Consider the following 20,383-nt stretch of genomic DNA (forward strand, 5'->3'; position numbering starts at 1 on the left):
AATATTCTACAGTATTCATTATTTTACAAACTGGTTTTCAGCTGTTACTTCACTCTCAGGTACAAACATAAATGTGTGTGACTATGAAATTTTTGTGCGTTTAAAGATTTTAAAATAATTCACCTAGATAACATCTAAGTTGGTTGTCAAAGATATCATTGTTAATGTCTGATTTAGGATGAAAATGAGAGGGAATTACTATAGTGAAAATGTAATGTGAAACTATTTGGCTTAGATAAAATCTGACACATTAAATAATTAACTGCATGATAAATTACATACAGTAAATTCTGGTGACATGTTAAAATAATCTTGTTCTTAAAATGTCCAATATTACAAACAGGTAAAATATTACATGTGAGACTGAACAGATAATTGAAACAGCTGTAATTATACAAAGTAAAATTTTGTAATAGGCAAGAGGAACAACAGCAACTGAAGAAAAAGAGGTCATGTGAGAAGCACAATACATACATAGTGTTCTGAATGGAATTATTAGCAGTATCAGAACACTACTTAATCATTCAGTTCAAAGCTTGAGCAAGTGGACACATATACTGTGCTGTAGTATGCTGGACAGCATCATCCTTGTGTGACTGTAGAAGGAAGAAGTATACAGGACAGAGAAAATTTCTATTTGGACTTACAAATTGCAGCTTGCTGTAAATGTAGAAAAATCTAAGTTAATGCAAATGAGTAGGAAAAACAATCCTATAATGTCTTAATACAATATTAGCAGTGTTCTGCACAACAGTCACATCAATGAAATATGTATGCATAACTTGAATGAGAATGAGCACAACAGGACAGTGGTAGGGAATGTGAATAGTCAACTTTGGTTTATTACAAAATTTTTAGGAAAGTATACTCATCTACAAAAGAGGCCAAATACAAAGCACTTGAGCAACCCATTCTTGAGTACTGCTCAAATGTTTGGAACCCTCACCAGGTTGGATTGAAGGAAGACATCGAAACAACTCCGAAGCATGCTGCTAAATCTGTTATCAGCAGAGTCAAACAACACATAAGTGTTGCGGGTTGCAGAGATACTTCATGAACTCAAATGGGCAACTTTCTTTTTACAAAACACAATTGCGAAAGTTTAGAGAACAGACATTTGCAGATCGCTGCATGAAAATTCAATTGCTACCAATGTACATTCCACTTAAGGATCATAAAGACAAAATAAGATGAATTAGAGTTTCAATAGAGCCATATAGACAGTTGTTTTCCATCACTCTATTAGATGGTGGAATAGGAAATGGAATGACTAGTAGTGCTAAATGGTGCCCTCTGCCATAGTCATATAGTGGCTTGCAGAGTAAGTATGTAGATGTAGATATGTTTATTAACTTCCATTATTTTCAGTTAGTTCATTTTCCTCCAATTTTGGATATTATGTAAGATTTTGTGTTGCATCGTGTAACTTTGAAACATATTTTATACACACAACACTACCGGAAACTTCTTACCCAATAGTAAAGACAACTCTTTTGCTTTGGAAAACAGAAGAAAACCTCCATACACTTCTACATAAGTTTCCCAGTCATACTGTAATCATTGGTGGAGACTTTAATCATCCAACAATTAATTGGGAAAATTACAGTTTTGTTAGTGGTGGGCATGATAAGACATTCTGTGGAATTTTACTAAATGCTTTGTCTGAAAACTACCTAGAACAAATAGTTAGGAACCCCACACATAATGGAAATACACTGAATCTAATGGCATCAAGTAGACCTGACCTCTTTGAGGTTATTCACATTGAAACTGGTATCAGTGACCATGACACAGTTGTGGCAGCAATGATTGCCAGAGTACAAAGGACAACTAAAACAAGCAGAAAGATAAATGTGTCCAGTAAACATGATAAACATCAGTAGTTATATCTCAATGATGAACTTGAAACTTTCAGCACAGGGCAGGAGCATATAAAGAAACAATGGCTCAAGTTTAAAAGAATAATTGACCACGAATTTAACAGATATGTACCCAGTAGAATAGTTCATAATGTGAGGGAACCTCCATGGTTTACAGTTACTGTAAAGAGGCTTCTAAAGAAACAGAAATTACTGTGTAATAGGTGTAAAAGAAAGTGTAGGTCTGTAGATGGAGAGATACTGAATGAAATGCATTTGGCTGTCAAGAAAGCAATGTGTTACGATGCCTTCAATGACTACCACAGAATGACATTTCACAAAATCCAAAGAAATTCTAGTCATATGTAAAAGCTGTTAGTGGCACCAAAGTTAGTGTCCAGTGCTAGTGAATAAGAGAGGAATTAAAATTGAGGATAGCAAAGCAAAAGCTGAAATGCTTAACTCCATTTTCAAATGTTTCTTTACAAAGGGAAACCCACGAGAATTGCCCCAATCCAATCCTCGTATCACTGAAAGGATGAATGAAGTTAAGTATTAGTGGCAGTTGTGTTGAGAAACATTTAAAATCATTAGCATTGAACAGAGTTCTATGCACCGATGGCGTCCCCGTCAGATTCTATACTGAATTTGCGGCTGAGTTAGCCCCTCATCTAACTATAATCTATTGTACATCCCTTGAACAAAGAACCATGCCCAGTTCTTGGAAAAATTCAGTACCACACCTACATTTATTGCCAAAGTACAATCATATGGGGTATCAAGAGAAATCTGCGACTGGATTGGGGGCTTGTTGGTAGGGAGGCCACAGCATTTTATCTTGGATGGAGCGTGATTTTCAGATATAGAAGCAACTTTGGGTGTGCCCCAGGGAAGAGTGTTGGGACACTTGCTGTTCATTTTGTATGTTAATGATCTTGCAGACAGTATTAATAATAAAATCAGGCTTTCTGCAGATGAAGCAGTTATCTATAATGAAGTACTGTCCGAGAGAAGCTGCATAAATATTCAGTCAGATCTTGATAAGGTTTCAACATGGTGCACAGATTAGCAACTTGTAAAATTTTGCCCTTCACAAAGTGAGAAAACATAGTATCCTATGACTATAACATCAATGAGTCACTGCTGGAATTGGCCAACTCATACACACACCTGAGTGTAACTCTTCATAGGGAAATGAAATGGATTACTCACAAAGGTTCATCATGGGCAAAGCAGGTGGTAGACTTTGGTTTATTGGTAGAATACTGGAGAAGAGCAATCAATCTACAAAATAGATTGCTTTGAAATCACTTCAATCTGTGGGAGAGTGTCACAGAGTCAATGAAGGAACTGAATTGGCAGACTCTTGAAGACAGATGTAAACTATTCCGAGAAATTCTGGCACTCAGGTTTCAACAACTGGCTTTAAGTGATCACTCCAGGAATATACAACAACCCCCTATTCATCGATCAAATAGGGATCATGAGGATAAGATTAGAATGATTACAACATCCACAGAGGCATTCAAACAGTCATTCTTCCCACAGTCCATACATGAATGGAACAGGAAGAAACCCTAATAACTGGTACAGTGGGACATACCCTCTGCCATGCACGTCATGGTGGTTTGCAGAGTATAAATATAGATGTAGAAGAATTGTAATAGTGGCAAATTCTATATAGGCCAGTCTGGTAGGGCAATACCCACCTATTTGAAGGATTGCCATAATAGCTGGAGATGTGAAAAAAGAGACTCTATTTTTGCAAAACACCTGATTAAGGAAGGCCACAATTACAAGGTGCATTATGAAGTATTACATTCATGAATGCAGGAAGATGAACTACCTTGAAATAATAGAAATTAATAAACATATGTCCACTTGCCCAAGCTTAGTACTGAATAGTTACACACAGTTTCCCTACTCATCAATTACAACTGCAGATACTGCTAATAATTTCATCCAAACCATTTTGTAACTTAAACCATCCTACTCATGTTGTTGTTGTTGTGGTCTTCAGTCCTGAGACTGGTTTGATGCAGCTCTCCATGCTACTCTATCCTGTGCAAGCTTCGTCATCTCCCAGTACCTACTGCAACCTACATCCTTCTGAATCTGCTTAGTGTATTCATCTCTTGGCCTCCCTCTACGATTTTTACCCTCCACGCTGCCCTCCAATACTAAATTGGTGATCCCTTGATGCCTCAGAACATGTCCTACCAACCAATCCCTTCTTCTAGTCAAGTTGTGCCACAAACTTCTCTTCTCCCCAATCCTATTCAATACTTCCTCATTAGTTATGTGATCTACCCATCTAATCTTCAGCATTCTTCTGTAGCACTGCATTTCGACAGCTTCTATTCTCTTCTTGTCCAAACTATTTATCGTCCATGTTTCGCTTCCATACATGGCTACACTCCATACAAATACTTTCAGAAATGACTTCCTGAAACTTAAATCTATACTCAATGTTAACAAATTTCTCTTCTTCAGAAACACTTTCGTTGCCATTGCCAGTCTACATTTTATATCCTCTCTACTTCGACCATCATCAGTTATTTTGCTCCCCAAATAGCAAAACTCCTTTACTACTTTAAGTGTCTCATTTCCTAATCTAATTCCCTCAGCATCACCCTACTTAATTCGACTACATTCCATTATCCTTGTTTTGCTTTTGTTGATGTTCATCTTATATCCTCCTTTCAAGACACTGTCCATTCCATTCAACTGCTCTTCCAAGTCCTCTGCTGTCTCTGACAGAATTACAATGTCATTGGCGAACCTCAAAGTTTTTATTTCTTCTCCATGAATTTTAATACCTACTCCGAATTTTTCTTTTGTTTCCTTTACTGCTTGCTCAATATACAGATTGAACAACATCGGGGAGAGGCCACAACCCTGTATTACTCCCTTTCCAACCACTGCTTCCCTTTCATGTCCCTCGACTCTTATAACTGCCATCTGGTTTCTGTACAAATTGTGAATAGCCTTTCGCTCCCTGTATTTTATACCTGCCACCTTTAGAATTTGAAAGAGAGTATTCTAGTCAACATTGTCAAAAGCTTTCTCTAAGTCTACAAATGCTAGAAATGTAGGTTTGCCTTTCCTTAACCTTTCTTCTAAAATAAGTCGTAAGGTCAGTATTGCCTCACGTGTTCCAGTGTTTCTACGGAATCCAAACTGATCTTCCCCGAGGTCGGCTTCTACTAGTTTTTCCATTCGTCTGTAAAGAATTCGTGTTAGTATTTTGCAGCTGTGACTTATTAAACTGATAGTTCGGTAATTTTCACATCTGTCAACACCTGCTTTCTTTGGGATTGGAATTATTATATTCTTCTTGAAGTCTGAGGGTACTTCGCCTGTTTCATACATCTTGCTCACCAGATGGTAGAGTTTTGTCAGGACTGGCTCTCCCAAGGCCGTCAGTAGTTCCAATGGAATGTTGTCTACTCCGGGGGCCTTGTTTCGACTCAGGTCTTTCAGTGCTCTGTCAAACTCTTCACGCAGTATCGTATCTCCCATTTCATCTTCATCTACATCCTCTTCCATTTCCATAATATTGTCCTCAAGTACATCGCCCTTGTATAGACCCTCTCTATACTCCTTCCACCTTTCTGCTTTCCCTTCTTTGCTTAGAACTGGGTTTCCATCTGAGATCTTGATATTCATACAAGTCGTTCTCTTATCTCCAAAGGTCTCTTTAATTTTCCTGTAGGCAGTATCTATCTTACCCCTAGTGAGATAGGCCTCTACATCCTTACATTTGTCCTCTAGCCATCCCTGCTTAGCCATTTTGCACTTCCTATAGATCTCATTTTTGAGACGTTTGTATTCCTTTTTGCCTGCTTCATTTACTGCATTTTTATATTTTCTCCTTTCATCAATTAAATTCAATATTTCTTCTGTTACCCAAGGATTTCTACTAGCCCTCGTCTTTTTACCTACTTGATCCTCTGCTACCTTCGCTACTTCACCCCTCAAAGCTACCCATTCTTCTACTACTGTATTTCTTTCCCCCATTCCTGTAAATTGTTCTCTTATGCTCTCCCTGAAACTCTGTACAACCTCTGGTTCTTTCAGTTTATCCAAGTCCCATCTCCTTAAATTCCCACCTTTTTGCAGTTTCTTCAGTTTTAATCTACAGCTCATAACCAATAGATTGTGGTCAGAGTCCACATCTGCCCCTGGAAATGTCTTACAATTTAAAACCTGGTTCATAAATCTCTGTCTCACCATTATATAATCTATCTGGTACCTTTTAGTATCTCCAGGGTTCTTCCATGTATACAACCTTCTTTTATGATTCTTGAACCAAGTGTTAGCTATGATTATGTTGTGCTCTGTGCAAAATTCTACCAGGCGGATTCCTCTTTCATTTCTTAGCCCCAATCCATATTCACCTACTATGTTTCCTTCTCTCCCTTTTCCTACACTCGAATTCCAGTCACCCATGACTATTAAATTTTCGTCCCCCTTCACAATCTGAATAATTTCTTTTATTTCATCATACATTTCTTCAATTTCTTCATCATCTGCAGAGCTAGTTGGCATATAAACTTGTACTACTGTAGTACTCGTATGCCACATTTTTCCTTTATTTCAATTACTGCAGTTCCAGATGCCCTGTTAAGAAATTTTGTTTTGTACAATTACAGTTGTTTCACTAAGCTGCTTAGTCTCTCTTGTAGCATTTTACCTGTTTGTAATACAGACTTGCTAAGGACAATATTACCTTGTTCAGTTAACTCCTTGAATATGCCACTGAAGAACATGCCTGTACTGTTCCCCTTATTTTTCTCCTCAGAACATTTGTTGTAATGTGTCGTGTAGTTTGTTATTGAATCTCTTTTTACCTGATGATGACATGACGGCTGATAAGTGATTTGTAAAATAATACAGTTTGTTAAATATTGTAGAATGTTACACCAGTGTAGTGTGTTTTCTCATTCGTAACAGATTATTCTTTTGCATTAATAACAAACTGCGTACAGAGAAAATAACCTATAAAAATTGTATATATTGTTCCCCATAGGTGTAAAGTGAGTTCCAGAACAATCCAGATCAAAGGTCTAGATGACTATTTTATTATTCCTACTACAGATCTGACAAAAAGTTAATGTTTCTTCTGTCCTTTTTCGAAGAGATTGCTATTTAATTGCCAAAAATGAATTCATCTCCCTTGATTATCACCACCTTTAGTTCCATGCACTACCTGTCAGACGATACTACAAGACCACTGCATACTGTGGACTAAGAAGACAGCAAAACCAAACAATCAACACTGGTTCCAGAATGAAATTCTCACTCTGCAGTGGAGTGTGTGCTGATATTAAACTTTGTGGAAGACTGAAACTTTGTGCCAGACCACGACTCAAAGTCAGAACCATTGCCTTTCATGGGCAAGTGCTCTACCGACTGAGCTACCCAAGCACAGCCCCCGACCTGTCCTCACAGCTTTACATCCACCAGTCCTGAGTTAAGAGTCTCAATTTGGCATACAGTTTTAATCTGCCACAAAGTTTCTAATCAACACTTGCGTTCATACTGTATGCTCATATCAAAGCACAGTTATACAGTTTCATTGATCAGACTTTTTGCTTCAGTTGGGGTGATGTGTTAATTCACACATAGTATTCAATACCATTTTTTTAACTGTTGCAGTTATCTTTGATTGTACTTAATTAAGTGTCAAAGTGAGGTTGTCAGCACTACTGCTGGTTAACTGAGCAACATAGACTTTACTATGTGTCTGTGTCTCTTTGTGTCTTAGTTTTTCAACATGTGATTTACAAATCTGAAATAAAACATAAGATACAGACAAGTGTAGTCTCTTCTTTCAGCATAAAACTATCATAAATATTACATTAATAACAAATAGTTTGTTGTATTAAAAAATCACAAATATCTTACATTCTCAGTCGTGAAGGATGCATGTCTTGTTCTCCTCCAATAACAATCACTCCCTTCAGTTTTACATTTCCTGTAAACCTGCAAAAAAAAAAAAAAAATAAATAAATAAATTTGCTATTAACTATGCAGATCTCACGCATATCAACAACTGCAAAACATATTTGTTGGAAATTAATTATAAAACACAATACAAGCACAATTCAGTATTGCATAGAGTTTACCACACCAGCAGAAATAACGCATGTGGGCAAATCAACAAATGAAGAAGAATATTCTAATTCTCAGGTGTATATACTGATAAGACCCTTAAATGAAAGTCATCGTAACAGTTCTTCTGAAAAGTCTAAGCTCAGCAATTTTTGTGTTTCAGATAATATCAGATTGTGGAGACAAAAATGTCAATATAATTACTCAGTTTTCTCATTTTCATTCACTAAAGTTTTATGGCAATACATTCTGGTGTAAGTCATCACTGAGGGAGAAAGTGTGTTTCACAGAAGTGTAATGCAAATAATACACTCCTGGAAATGGAAAAAAGAACACATTGACACCGGTGTGTCAGACCCACCATACTTGCTCCGGACACTGCGAGAGGGCTGTACAAGCAATGATCACACGCACAGCACAGCGGACACACCAGGAACCGCGGTGTTGGCCGTCGAATGGTGCTAGCTGCGCAGCATTTGTGCACCGCCGCCGTCAGTGTCAGCCAGTTTGCCGTGGCATACGGAGCTCCATCGCAGTCTTTAACACTGGTAGCATGCCGCGACAGTGTGGACGTGAACCGTATGTGCAGTTGACGGACTTTGAGCGAGGGCGTATAGTGGGCATGCGGGAGGCCGGGTGGACGTACCACCGAATTGCTCAACACGTGGGGCGTGAGGTCTCCACAGTACATCGATGTTGTCGCCAGTGGTCGGCGGAAGGTGCACGTGCCCGTCGACCTGGGACCGGACCGCAGCGACGCACGGATGCACGCCAAGACCGTAGGATCCTACGCAGTGCCGTAGGGGACCGCACCGCCACTTCCCAGCAAATTAGGGACACTGTTGCTCCTGGGGTATCGGCGAGGACCATTCGCAACCGTCTCCACGAAGCTGGGCTACGGTCCCGCACACCGTTAGGCCGTCTTCCGCTCACGCCCCAACATCGTGCAGCCCGCCTCCAGTGGTGTCGCGACAGGCGTGAATGGAGGGACGAATGGAGACGTGTCGTCTTCAGCGATGAGAGTCGCTTCTGCCTTGGTGCCAATGATGGTCGTATGCGTGTTTGGTGCCGTGCAGGTGAGCGCCACAATCAGGACTGCATACGACCAAGGCACACAGGGCCAACACCCGGCATCATGGTGTGGGGAGCGATCTCCTACACTGGCCGTACACCACTGGTGATCGTCGAGGGGACACTGAATAGTGCACTGTACATCCAAACCGTCATCGAACCCATCGTTCTACCATTCCTAGACCGGCAAGGGAACTTGCTGTTCCAACAGGACAATGCACGTCCGCATGTATCCCGTGCCACCCAACGTGCTCTAGAAGGTGTAAGTCAACTACCCTGGCCAGCAAGATCTCCAGATCTGTCCCCCATTGAGCATGTTTGGGACTGGATGAAGCGTCGTCTCACGCGGTCTGCACGTCCAGCACGAACGCTGGTCCAACTGAGGCACCAGGTGGAAATGGCATGGCAAGCCGTTCCACAGGACTACATCCAGCATCTCTACGATCGTCTCCATGGGAGAATAGCAGCCTGCATTGCTGCGAAAGGTGGATATACACTGTACTAGTGCCGACATTGTGCATGCTCTGTTGCCTGTGTCTATGTGCCTGTGGTTCTGTCAGTGTGATCATGTGATGTATCTGACTCCAGGAATGTGTCAATAAAGTTTCCCCTTCCTGGGACAATGAATTCACGGTGTTCTTATTTCAATTTCCAGGAGTGTACATGGTGTCCACTCTACAGCCCCTTGGAGACAGATCTTTAACAATTCCGCATTTTGTTGTCGACAATCAATTACAATTTGAAAACAAGAGTAATGTTCAGAAACATAACATGAAAACATGATTTTTACTATCCATTACTCAGCCTTAGTGTCAAACAGAAAGGCACGAGGCATTCAGCCATAAAAACCTTCAACCACTTACCCAGTGGTGTAAGGAATTTAATACAGACTACAATTAACTTCAAAGGCAAACTGGAATCATATCTGTTTGACACCACCTTCAACTCCACACAAGAATTTATGAATTTTTAGTAGTAGTAGTAGTAGTAGTAGTAGTAGTAGTACATGTTTTTCAGCTAAAATCTTTTACATACCTGAAACTGGACTCAACACCATTTATGTCAACAGCATAATTTCAACTGCGGATTGCAAAAGAATGTGCAGTTTATGACATTTTACTCAACGCAACCATTTCAATCTGACACTTCCATGTTAACAATACCATTAGGTACTGACTGTGTTTCATTTGCATATAAGTCACAGGACTCCTGACACAGCAGGTACCATCATTCACATACAAAGCCATCAAAATGTATCACAAACACAGAAGCAATAGGCATAGTAACAGTCACATGTAACTCAAGATTCCCAGTGACATTTAAATTATTTGAAGGAACAGACACCACGCAGATCCAGCAGCTGTGAGTCACTATATGTAAATAGGGGATCACAGCAATCAGCTGCAGCAGATCATTAAGCGGAATCAGTGGTGATGAGTGGAAATGTATACTGGACCAGGGTTCAAACCTGAGACCTCCTGCTTACTAGGCAGGTGTGGTAACCATTGTGCCATCAGAGAGACAGCATTATTTCAACTGCACGGACTATCTCGGTATGCCTCACAGCCAATCCACACTCTCATCGAGCGCCACCTATCTGTTGTCCCAGTCCATTATGCTCCTGTTTGCTACTTAGAAATTCCCACAGGAGGTCAGACGGATTTGTGCATTCGCACTGAAGAAAGTGGATTCACTGCCCAGCTAAGCTTATCAACTATTTTGATGCACAGTGCCTGTTCATTCGAAAGAAGAGACACCACGCAGATTCAGCAGCTGTGTAACACTACACGTAAACTGAACGGGGAACACTGCTATCAGGGACTTCAGATAGGTGGCACTTGATGGGAGTGTGGATTGGCCATGAGGCATACTGAGATAGTCCATGCAGTTGTGATAACCCTGCCTCTTTGATGGTGCAGTGGTTACCACAACTGCCTAGTAAGCAGGAGATCCCTGGTTCGAATCCCAGTCCAGTACACATTTTTGCTCATTGTCACTGATTCTGCTTAATGTCCCGCTGCAATTTTAATAAAGAGAACCAGCACCAATTAAAACTTGAAAATGTTCAACAAGCAGTACTGCAAAATTGTTCCTTGTGGTACCAAAAGGCAAAAACCACATGCTATGCACAAAAAATTCAAAATTCCAATAACAAGACATCAATGATTCGTAGAATTTTTAAACAGGAAACAAATACTCAACACGGCAAATTATATTCAACTCCCAGATGACAGTAACAGCAAGACAGATGATATTAAATTCATTCCAAAAATTCCTCCTAAACACTACTGTAAACACAGATCCAGTTTTTGTCTACACCACCACCACACATCAGTTTAGCCAAATCTCTAGCACATGAGATCTCAGAAATTGTAACAACACTAAAAAGAAGTAACTCTTTCGGCTATCATAGTATTTCAACAAAGGTACTAAAATCTTGTGAAAACCTGATACCACAACAGTTGAGTTACGTTTGAAACTAGTCAAAGTGTATTTCCTGAAAGACTGAAGTATGTAAAAGTAACACCAGTTTATAAAAGCAGAACTGAGAGAATGATCTCTAAATATAGTCTCATATCCTTCCTTTCCACATTCTCAAAATTTCTGAGAACATAGACTACAACAGAATATTGACCCAGCTTTCCTAGAATAATTTTCAAACAACATCTCAGTTGGCCTCCATAAAGGCTTCTTTAAGGAGAAAACAATACTGCAGTCTTAGTGTAGCTATGGGTAGTGATAATGTCAGGTAGTAGCATAACAACTTGGCTGACTTGAAGGATAATGACTGCAAGAGAATGTGGCTGCAACCTTGAAACTAGTATCAAAAAAATAAATAAAACCAATAAATAATAAAAAACAAAAGATAGCTGTGGAAACACTAATTCCACAAAGATATATATCCTACAAACATTTCTCTTAAAAATAAACAAGAACAATTACCCCGCTGTCATTTTCTGCAATTGTGCCACGGCCTTTGTCTAGATCATAAAATTCCACTACGGAAACTAGACTGTATAGCGATAAAGCCATTCCATTTGCAAGGATGAAGGCTTATCTTAACAACAGGAAATAAAGTGTCACATTAGCATTTGACGTAACAGGAATAAGACAAAACTAAACTCAGAGTGGGCACATATTAAGGTCCAGGGTTTTCCACACTAGTGTTTCTGATCTCATATAAATGACGTATTCAAGATCCTGGAGGAGTCTTTCAAAAACTGAAAGTTTGCTGATGTCACGAGTATATTGCATAACTGATGACATGTTGTAGAAATTAGGATCGATTTTGTTATAATACATAAACAAACACCGTCTGGATGACTTCTTTTATTACCAAACACTGGTTTCAATCTGGGCTACAGAACATTGTCATGTCTAGTTGGAATAGTAAAAGAGAGGCAACAATAATAAAAAATGTGAAAGTTTATGATGTAATCACATCCATCAGAAACTGAACAATTAACAAGAAAATATTATAAAAACCAACATGTACCTGATGCCGCCTAGTGCAGTTTGTCAACTAATGTAAAATACAAAGGATGTGGGTGGGGCAAAAAGTTTTAATAGTCACGTGACATGCACATATGTCATAGGCTCATACATTAAAACAGCTTCAAAAGGATTTCTCCATCACAAAATAAAATAGATAATGAAATTAAGAATTAAAAGACACTATTATTTATGGTGGTATGTGTGGGTTCTTATAATATTTTGTTGTTTATTGTGCAATCTCTGGGTGTAATGGTTGCTAATACTACACTTTTGCAATTTTTTAAAAATTTATTTATTTTTTTTTAATTTCTTTTGTTCTTGTTCCTGCTAGACCTGAAGATTATTTGCAGCACAGGTTGAAATCAGCAGTCGGTAATAAAAGAAGTCATCCAGATGTGTGTGTTTATTTATTATAACAAGTTTATTGATAAGAGGTCCAAACAGATCCGTGCCAGACTAAGGAGAATAGTGGAACCAAGTTAAGGCAGATTCAAACCAGAGAGCTTAATTTTTCATGTGCCAAACCTCATATTATGCAATTCAAAGAAAATCAAAATTACTTACGGGGACCAGTAGTGAAGACTGAGGGGCATACACTGGATGAGCTGCAGCATGTGAAATTCTGGGTGCCCTGATGGATAATGAACTGCCATGGGATCAGCACTTGCATAAACTAACCAAAAAGCTCAGTTCTGTCCTCTTTGCACTTAGAAACCTATATCACTGTGTTGACAGTTAAGACAGGATTGCTAGCACACTTGCAGTCAGTACTGTCCTACGGCATAATCTGGGGTAATACAGCCAAGATAAAAAGTATATATTTATTTTATAGAAGTGTGCAAAAAGAATATTGTATACAATCAATAACCAAACATCTTGCAGAAGCCTCTTCATGTATCTATGAATTCTTAGACTTAACTGTCATACGTAATATCTGTGATTAATAAGAAAAGTGAATTTAGGATGAACTCTGCAATTCACAATCACAATATGACAGGTAAAAGTAATTTTCTTACAGACCTTGTATCACAGCCTAGGATTCAAAATGGTTTTATACTCAGTTGGGAAATTGAAAATTTCCAAGGAAACAAAAAACAAAGTAAAAGAATACCTGAGTTTCTACTGCTCGTACAGTTTATCTACATCAACAAGACCACTCTGCAATTCACTCTGAAGTGCCTGATAGATGGTTCATCAAACCACTTTCACTTTAATTGTCTACTGTTCCACTCTTGGGCAGAATGCAGGGAAAATATAGATTTATATCTCTCCATGTGACCTTTGATTTCTCTTAGGTGGGCACCAACAAAATGAGGAAAAAAGCTGGAGATTGAAATATTGTGAAAAGATGTCACCGCACTGAAAAATGCCTTCGTTTTAATGACAGTCGCCCCAACTTGCATATCATATTTGTGACACTCTCCCCTATATTTCACAACAGTACAAAATGAGTTGTTCTCTAAATTGTTTCAATGTGCCCCATCAGCCCTATCTGGTAAGGAATCCACACCACATAACAACACTACAGCAGAGGACACACAAGCTTAGTGTAGGATGTCTCTTTAGTGGATTTGTTGCAGCTTATAAGTGTTCTGCCAATAAAATGCAGTCTTTGGTTCAACTACATCACAACATTATCTATGTGATCGTTCTAATTTAAGTTGTTTATAATCGTTATCCCTAGGTATTTAGTTGAATTGACAGCCCTTAGATTTGTGAGATTATTATGTGACAGATCATTAGATTAATTGTTGGGTTCAAATTAATGATATGAATATAATAGAGGGAAACATTCCATGTGGGAAAAATATATCTAAAAAGAAAGTACCAAACGAAAGGGCTGGCATGTTGATAGACACACAAACATACACACAAAATTCAAGCTTTTGCAACCAATGGTTGCTTCATCAGGAAAGAGGGAAGGAGAGGGAAAGACAAAAGGATGTGGGTTTTAAGGGAGAGAGTAAGGAGTCATTCCAATCCCAGATATGTGTGTGAGTGCGCACGAGAGTGAATACCTGCCCTTTTTTCCCCCTAAGGTAAGTCTTTCCGCTCCCGGGATTGGAATGACTCCTTACCCTCTCCCTTAAAACCTACATCCTTTCGTCTTTCCCTCTTTCCTGATGCAGCAACCGTTGGTTGAGAAAGCTTGAATTTTGTGTGTGTGTTTGTGTTTGTTTGTGTGTCTATCAACATGCCAGCGCTTTCGTTTGGTAAGTTGCATCATCTTTCTTTTTAGATAGATGAGACTCAGGGATGTAGAATCTGCAAAACTCTCATGTCTGTATCGAACAGTATCTAGACTACATCAACTGATAATGGTCTGTGTAAAGTATACGTTTTGTTGGAAGTATTGGATAAAAAGAGTCACAGAGTAACATAAGAAAAGGAGCAGTGGCTTTTTCCAAAGCAGCTGTTTTTTTCCATGATATATATTTATAAAGTAATCAAGAAGTAAATCCCATATTTGTCAATGTGAGCAGATTACACTAGTCATAGTTTGTTGCTATATAATTCACAAGTAGTCAATAGTGGCTGCTTCCGCATGTTAGCCAAGGGACTTCCCATGTTGGTAACGCTGATTCCTGTCCTATCAATGACATTAAGCAATAGTGGGACTGGCAGATACTTCAATGGGTGACCATCTGAGGGAAACTGGATGCTGTTGGTTTTAATAACATGCAAGTTGCTGAAGTGGCATCCAATTAGAAGACTTGCACTAAATCGTGCTGCCGCATGACCTTTTCCTTCTGCATCATGAACTTGACCACTCCTCATCTCTGAAGGCTGTCCTTCCTGACAGGATTTATGGAACAAGATGTGTGAATGAATGAATGAATGAATGAATGAAACGAACAGGACATTTTTTCCAATTAAACAAACATTAACACACAAGACTGAAAGCCTATCAATTTTTGTAGCTAATATGAAATGAAGAGTTCTCATTAAAAAGTGTGTAGTTAATCACATAGAAGAGGCACATAAAAGAAAGTAATGGCATCTATCATTCTCACTATGCTCAAAAACTAACAACAAAAATTGCCAATGAAAGAAATCTGAGATGCAATAATGTTAGTAAGGTAGATGATCTATCACTAGAACAGACGGACTACATAGATTTGTGTGGATTGTGCTGCTTTCATATTTGCTGTTTTCTTTTCCAATATAATGTGGCATTCCTCTAGGTCGATGCTGCTCAGTAACTCAGGTGAAATGCTTGATCTGAAAATTCAGGCCAATTACTTTTTCAGCATAACGTTTCCATAAAACCTAAAAATGAAACTGGCCTTAAAAAACTACAGCGGAAGTAAAAGAGACAAAGAATAAAACTGTTTCTAATACCATTTCTGAGATTTTGTTGAGGAATCTGTTGCAAAGTACACAAACAAAAATCAATAGCCATCAAAAACTGGATAATACAATATTGCTCAGAACAGAAGCAAACAAAAGCTCTTCAGTAGTTTATTCTTTGTTTGTTGCAAACTTGCTTTAATGTTGTATATCTTTTACACAATGAGCACATAGATCAGACTGATAAAACAGATCGTGGAAGATTAACAGATATGCAGTAAAATATGAGCCTAAGCATAACATTGTGTGACAAATTACAGACTTGAATTATTTTCCTAATATAATTTTTTGGCAGAATAGATAACCAAATGGAAATTATTATTGTTTGTTGGCTGCTTTCCCTAGCAGGTGATTCATAACTACACCTGCCCCTTTCCACATTACATTAGCTGTCCTCCTCCAATCCCAAGTGGAGTTGTCTCTGGGATGTGTTAAGAAATCAAAGATGTACATTTAATTTAATTTAAGTGCAGTAACATTACATTACTATATTGCAGCGTTAATCCTAAATATACATTAACTTAAAACATTAAATTTAAGTGTTTCAGTTAAAATATTTCTAAACAAAATTCCCTAATCCAGTCAAACTTCACTACATTACCTATGCAATGTTCAATAATAATGCAGATCATTGAATAGATGTGTACTCATATATCTGACTACTTTCTGTACTAATGGTAATGCCCTGAGGTCTTTGCAGAGGCTTGTTTTTGTCCTAATGTTACATTAATACTTTCCACTATATTTGTGAGAAGAGAGTTATTAGTAATGATAAAGGACATTAATGAATACTTGTACTGTGAAGTAGATGTCAAAATGTGCAGTTCTTTTAAAGATGTCTATGTATTATGTTTTTAAATTGACACTTGATTTAATTCTTCCAATAGACTGCTATGTTCTGAAAATTGTGTCCCAATAACTTGAATTTCCCCAGAAAATGATTCCTTAACTCATTAGGGGTGAATGGAAGTACGTAAATTAAACTAGTTTCTTCACTTTTAATTCTCTATAGCACAAATTATGCACACTGTAAACACAGTTGAACCAAGATGCTTTATTTATTCTAGGCAGGGACATACGCGAATGCAACCAAAATTGTGAAAAATGTTTGAATCTTCATTTACTACATGGTACTGAAATTTCAGTTCCTGAATATTACGTTCCAATTACAATCCTAAGTATGATAAAAAATAGTAATTAAAGAAGCCTACCTGGGGACACACCCCTATGCTTTTCTGTATTTCTTTATATTATTTATTCCTGAGGCATTTTCTTCCAGTTTTATGCAGTAATAATGTGGGGAATATTTCAGCAGTTCGCAGATCCACAACATCCATGGAAAAACTCAAAATGAAAGTTACAACTCTCTGATAGGAAAACTATGCCCCAAGGCAATATTCGTTTTCGCAACTGCTGATGAAGTTTCAGCATATGATGCTTGTTTAGTATATAATTGTGCTAATCTTGGCAGACTAAGGACTCTACAGAGGCCAAAATTTGATACATGAGCTTTCACACTGTCAGTTTTGGAGGAAAGCAATAACAGGAGAACTGATGCAGCTGACATTATTATTACTCAATTTGAAAATCAGGTTAACCTAAGAGGGCAAGCAAAGAACACAATGCTTGAGGATGAAGAGGAGACTGCATATGGTTTGCACTAGTTCACCCAAATAATGTAAGACCCAATACAAACACTGTCAAATCTTTGATTCAGATTTCCCATAACTTTCATTTTGACAACTTTATGTACTTTTTCTCACAAACCACTGATATTATAGAACTTAAGTTTGGCATACAATTAGTCTACACTATAGTGAAACATTTTGTGAGTGTAATTTTGATTTATAACAATAGTAAGGTATTTAGGTATGAGAAAAGCCATAAGATTTGTTTTTTTTTTTTTTTTTCCACACAAATTTGAAGAGCTACAAAAATCTAACAAAAGAAGATACCAATATTCTGTTCCACAAATGTTTGTAATAATGATATATCAATCTCTGTAGAAAAATACATTAATTTTGTTCAGACAGATTTTTCAAAAAAGAAACATTTCTATTCAACCGGTTGAAAAACTTTCAGTTGTTTATAATCAAAAACTTATACCTTCAATAAGCATGAAAATGTATGTGTGTATCTACTTAACATTCCTTAACAACTGTGCCAAATCTAGTTGCACTGCCTTGAAAAACTTTGGATTGTATTGCAACTGCACATACATCCCCTTAACACTTTCTACTTTTTGATTTTAATTATCTGACAAACTTATTTTTATAGTTTTTGCAGTCCTGTGAGAAGTACTGAACTGTTTACATGGAATCTTGTCAAAATTCAATGATAATCGAATTGTCTTGAACCATCTGTTGATGTTTTCAAATATTTCATTAGCTGTCTTTTCAGTAAGAGTGCTGGTACTATTTTCTATTCCTAGACTTGGGTCACATCAAAAATTGCAAAATTTGCATATTCTGAAACTGTAAGTGGAAGATCATTCAAGTACATCACAAACAACGAAGGATCCAAAACCTATCATTGCGGTACACCATGTCTGATTGCTTCAAATTTTGAGTGCCTATCATTATGTGATTGATAAAAAATTTCCTGCACTGCATAATTCAATCATGATTCACTTTCTTACACAATGCATCTTCTTCAGACTTGAGGAAGTTATACTGAATATACTTCAGGTGAAGCATCTCAAGCATAACTTAACAGAAATACCCTAACACCAGGAAAAATTTTATTTTTCTGAAAAACATGGTTTTGCACTTTGCTATCAACAGTTCATTATTTTCAGGTGTGCATTTGCTTACTTCATATAATACATTAATTAACAGATAGCATCCTGGGTCAGGAGGAATATTCAATACTAATCATTGGCTTTGACCACTAACAATGTTAATTGATGCTGTGACATCATCTTTTGTCACACATTTTCACAGCTTGAGTGTTTGTTGGTGAAGCCAGTGAATGTGAAAGCAAAAAAACATCACTGTGGTGATAGACTGATCTATAACTTAGCCTCTTTGAAAAATAGCCACTGATATCATGTTATAGTCACCATGTTGTTTACATCTGTTGCATGTTTCCTACATCACTGGTCAAAGCCAACAACTAGTACTGAATACTGCTCTTTATCCTGCATTTTTGGGGGTAACTCCAACCTGACTCTGCTATATGTGATGACAAAAAAACAAATTAAATTTTAACTGTATTCATGACACAAATGCTGCACTCTAAGTGAAAAATATTTACTTTTTATTAATCAAAACAAAATAAACTCCATGGAGGGTACGGCCTACATTAATTAAACTTTGAAGACTGAATTTTGTGTACTTACGGAATTTTGAACAGCAATTCTTCGTCAACATCACTTTCAACATACTGAGGGGAAAAAAGAGAAATATTATTAGTGTGGAAAAATTAGGGATCTGGTTTTTACTTCGCTGTGTGTGTGTGTGTGTGTGTGTGTGTGTGTGTGTGTGTGTGTGTGTGTAAAAAATTAAATATTAGCTATATTTGTGACAAAAAAGGCATCTACTTATGAAGTGCAAAACAGCAAGATTGTCACATGCAAATTTAAAAACTGCTTGAAATATCTGTTTTTCATTCCTCATTATTCTGACAAAAAAGTTTATTAATTCTGAAACAGATTCAACAGTACTTTTAAATGAGTGACTACACTGTAGTTAATAATATTTCAGAAGAAGGTATCAGATGCCAATCTTTTGTCACATATACTCTTATAGTATAGCTGTGAGAATTATGTGCACAGTAAGCAATCTGAAAATTTTACTATTTACATATACATTGATATGTAGACTAACAGTGATCACATCACGAAATGTAAATATTGTGTTTCCCATGATACAAGACATAAACGAAAGTTTCATAAAGACTACATGAAGCTCAGTTAACTGTGCCACAACATTTGTACTAAGTTTTTAACACAGTAATAGAAAATATAACATAACATTGACAACTTAAAGATATTTAAAAATAGAGCATTCATATATCAAAATAATAACTGTTTAGGTTCAAACAGTTGCGCATAGAAAGCAGCCAAGGTAAAACAAACAGGGGCGGACAGCAGCTACATCACTAAAAATTGTACAGAGAATAAGCACACTTTCATAAATATGTGCCTGTTTTTATTAAAAATGCATATTGTAATATAAAAATTGCAAATGAAGATTTCACCCACCTATAACAACCTGAAACAACTCAGCAGTATTATTTTGCCTGCACTATTATGTGAAATACCAAAGCAAACCAAACTTTGTATTAGTTTCCTGAATACTCCGTACAACAACAATCTTTAATCAATGAGAATTAAGCATGGCATGTGGGAGCAGGCTATATTTTGCCATGTACGTAGGAACTATATCACTATATTAGAGGAGGGAACTATATCACTATATTAGAGGAGGACAGTTGCTACTCACCATATAACGGAGACGCTGAGTCGCAGATACACACAACAGAAAGAT

The 20,383-nt window shown here is 37.5% G+C and overlaps 1 protein-coding gene across 1 annotated transcript in view; it reads right to left on the reverse strand.

Moving 5' to 3' along the window:
- Window positions 1-20,383, reverse strand: part of LOC124595269 (PITH domain-containing protein GA19395) — a 64,309-nt gene that overhangs the window by 38,929 nt on the left and 4,997 nt on the right. Inside the window, exons 2-3 of the mRNA XM_047133943.1 lie at window positions 19,234-19,277; window positions 7,770-7,847 (exon numbers count right to left, since the gene is read on the reverse strand). Coding sequence (XP_046989899.1) covers window positions 7,770-7,847; window positions 19,234-19,277 — 122 coding nt within the window. The remainder of the gene's footprint in view (window positions 1-7,769; window positions 7,848-19,233; window positions 19,278-20,383) is intronic.

The sequence above is a fragment of the Schistocerca americana genome, chromosome 2 (genome assembly GCF_021461395.2).
Source record: "Schistocerca americana isolate TAMUIC-IGC-003095 chromosome 2, iqSchAmer2.1, whole genome shotgun sequence".
Lineage (NCBI taxonomy): Eukaryota > Metazoa > Arthropoda > Insecta > Orthoptera > Acrididae > Schistocerca > Schistocerca americana.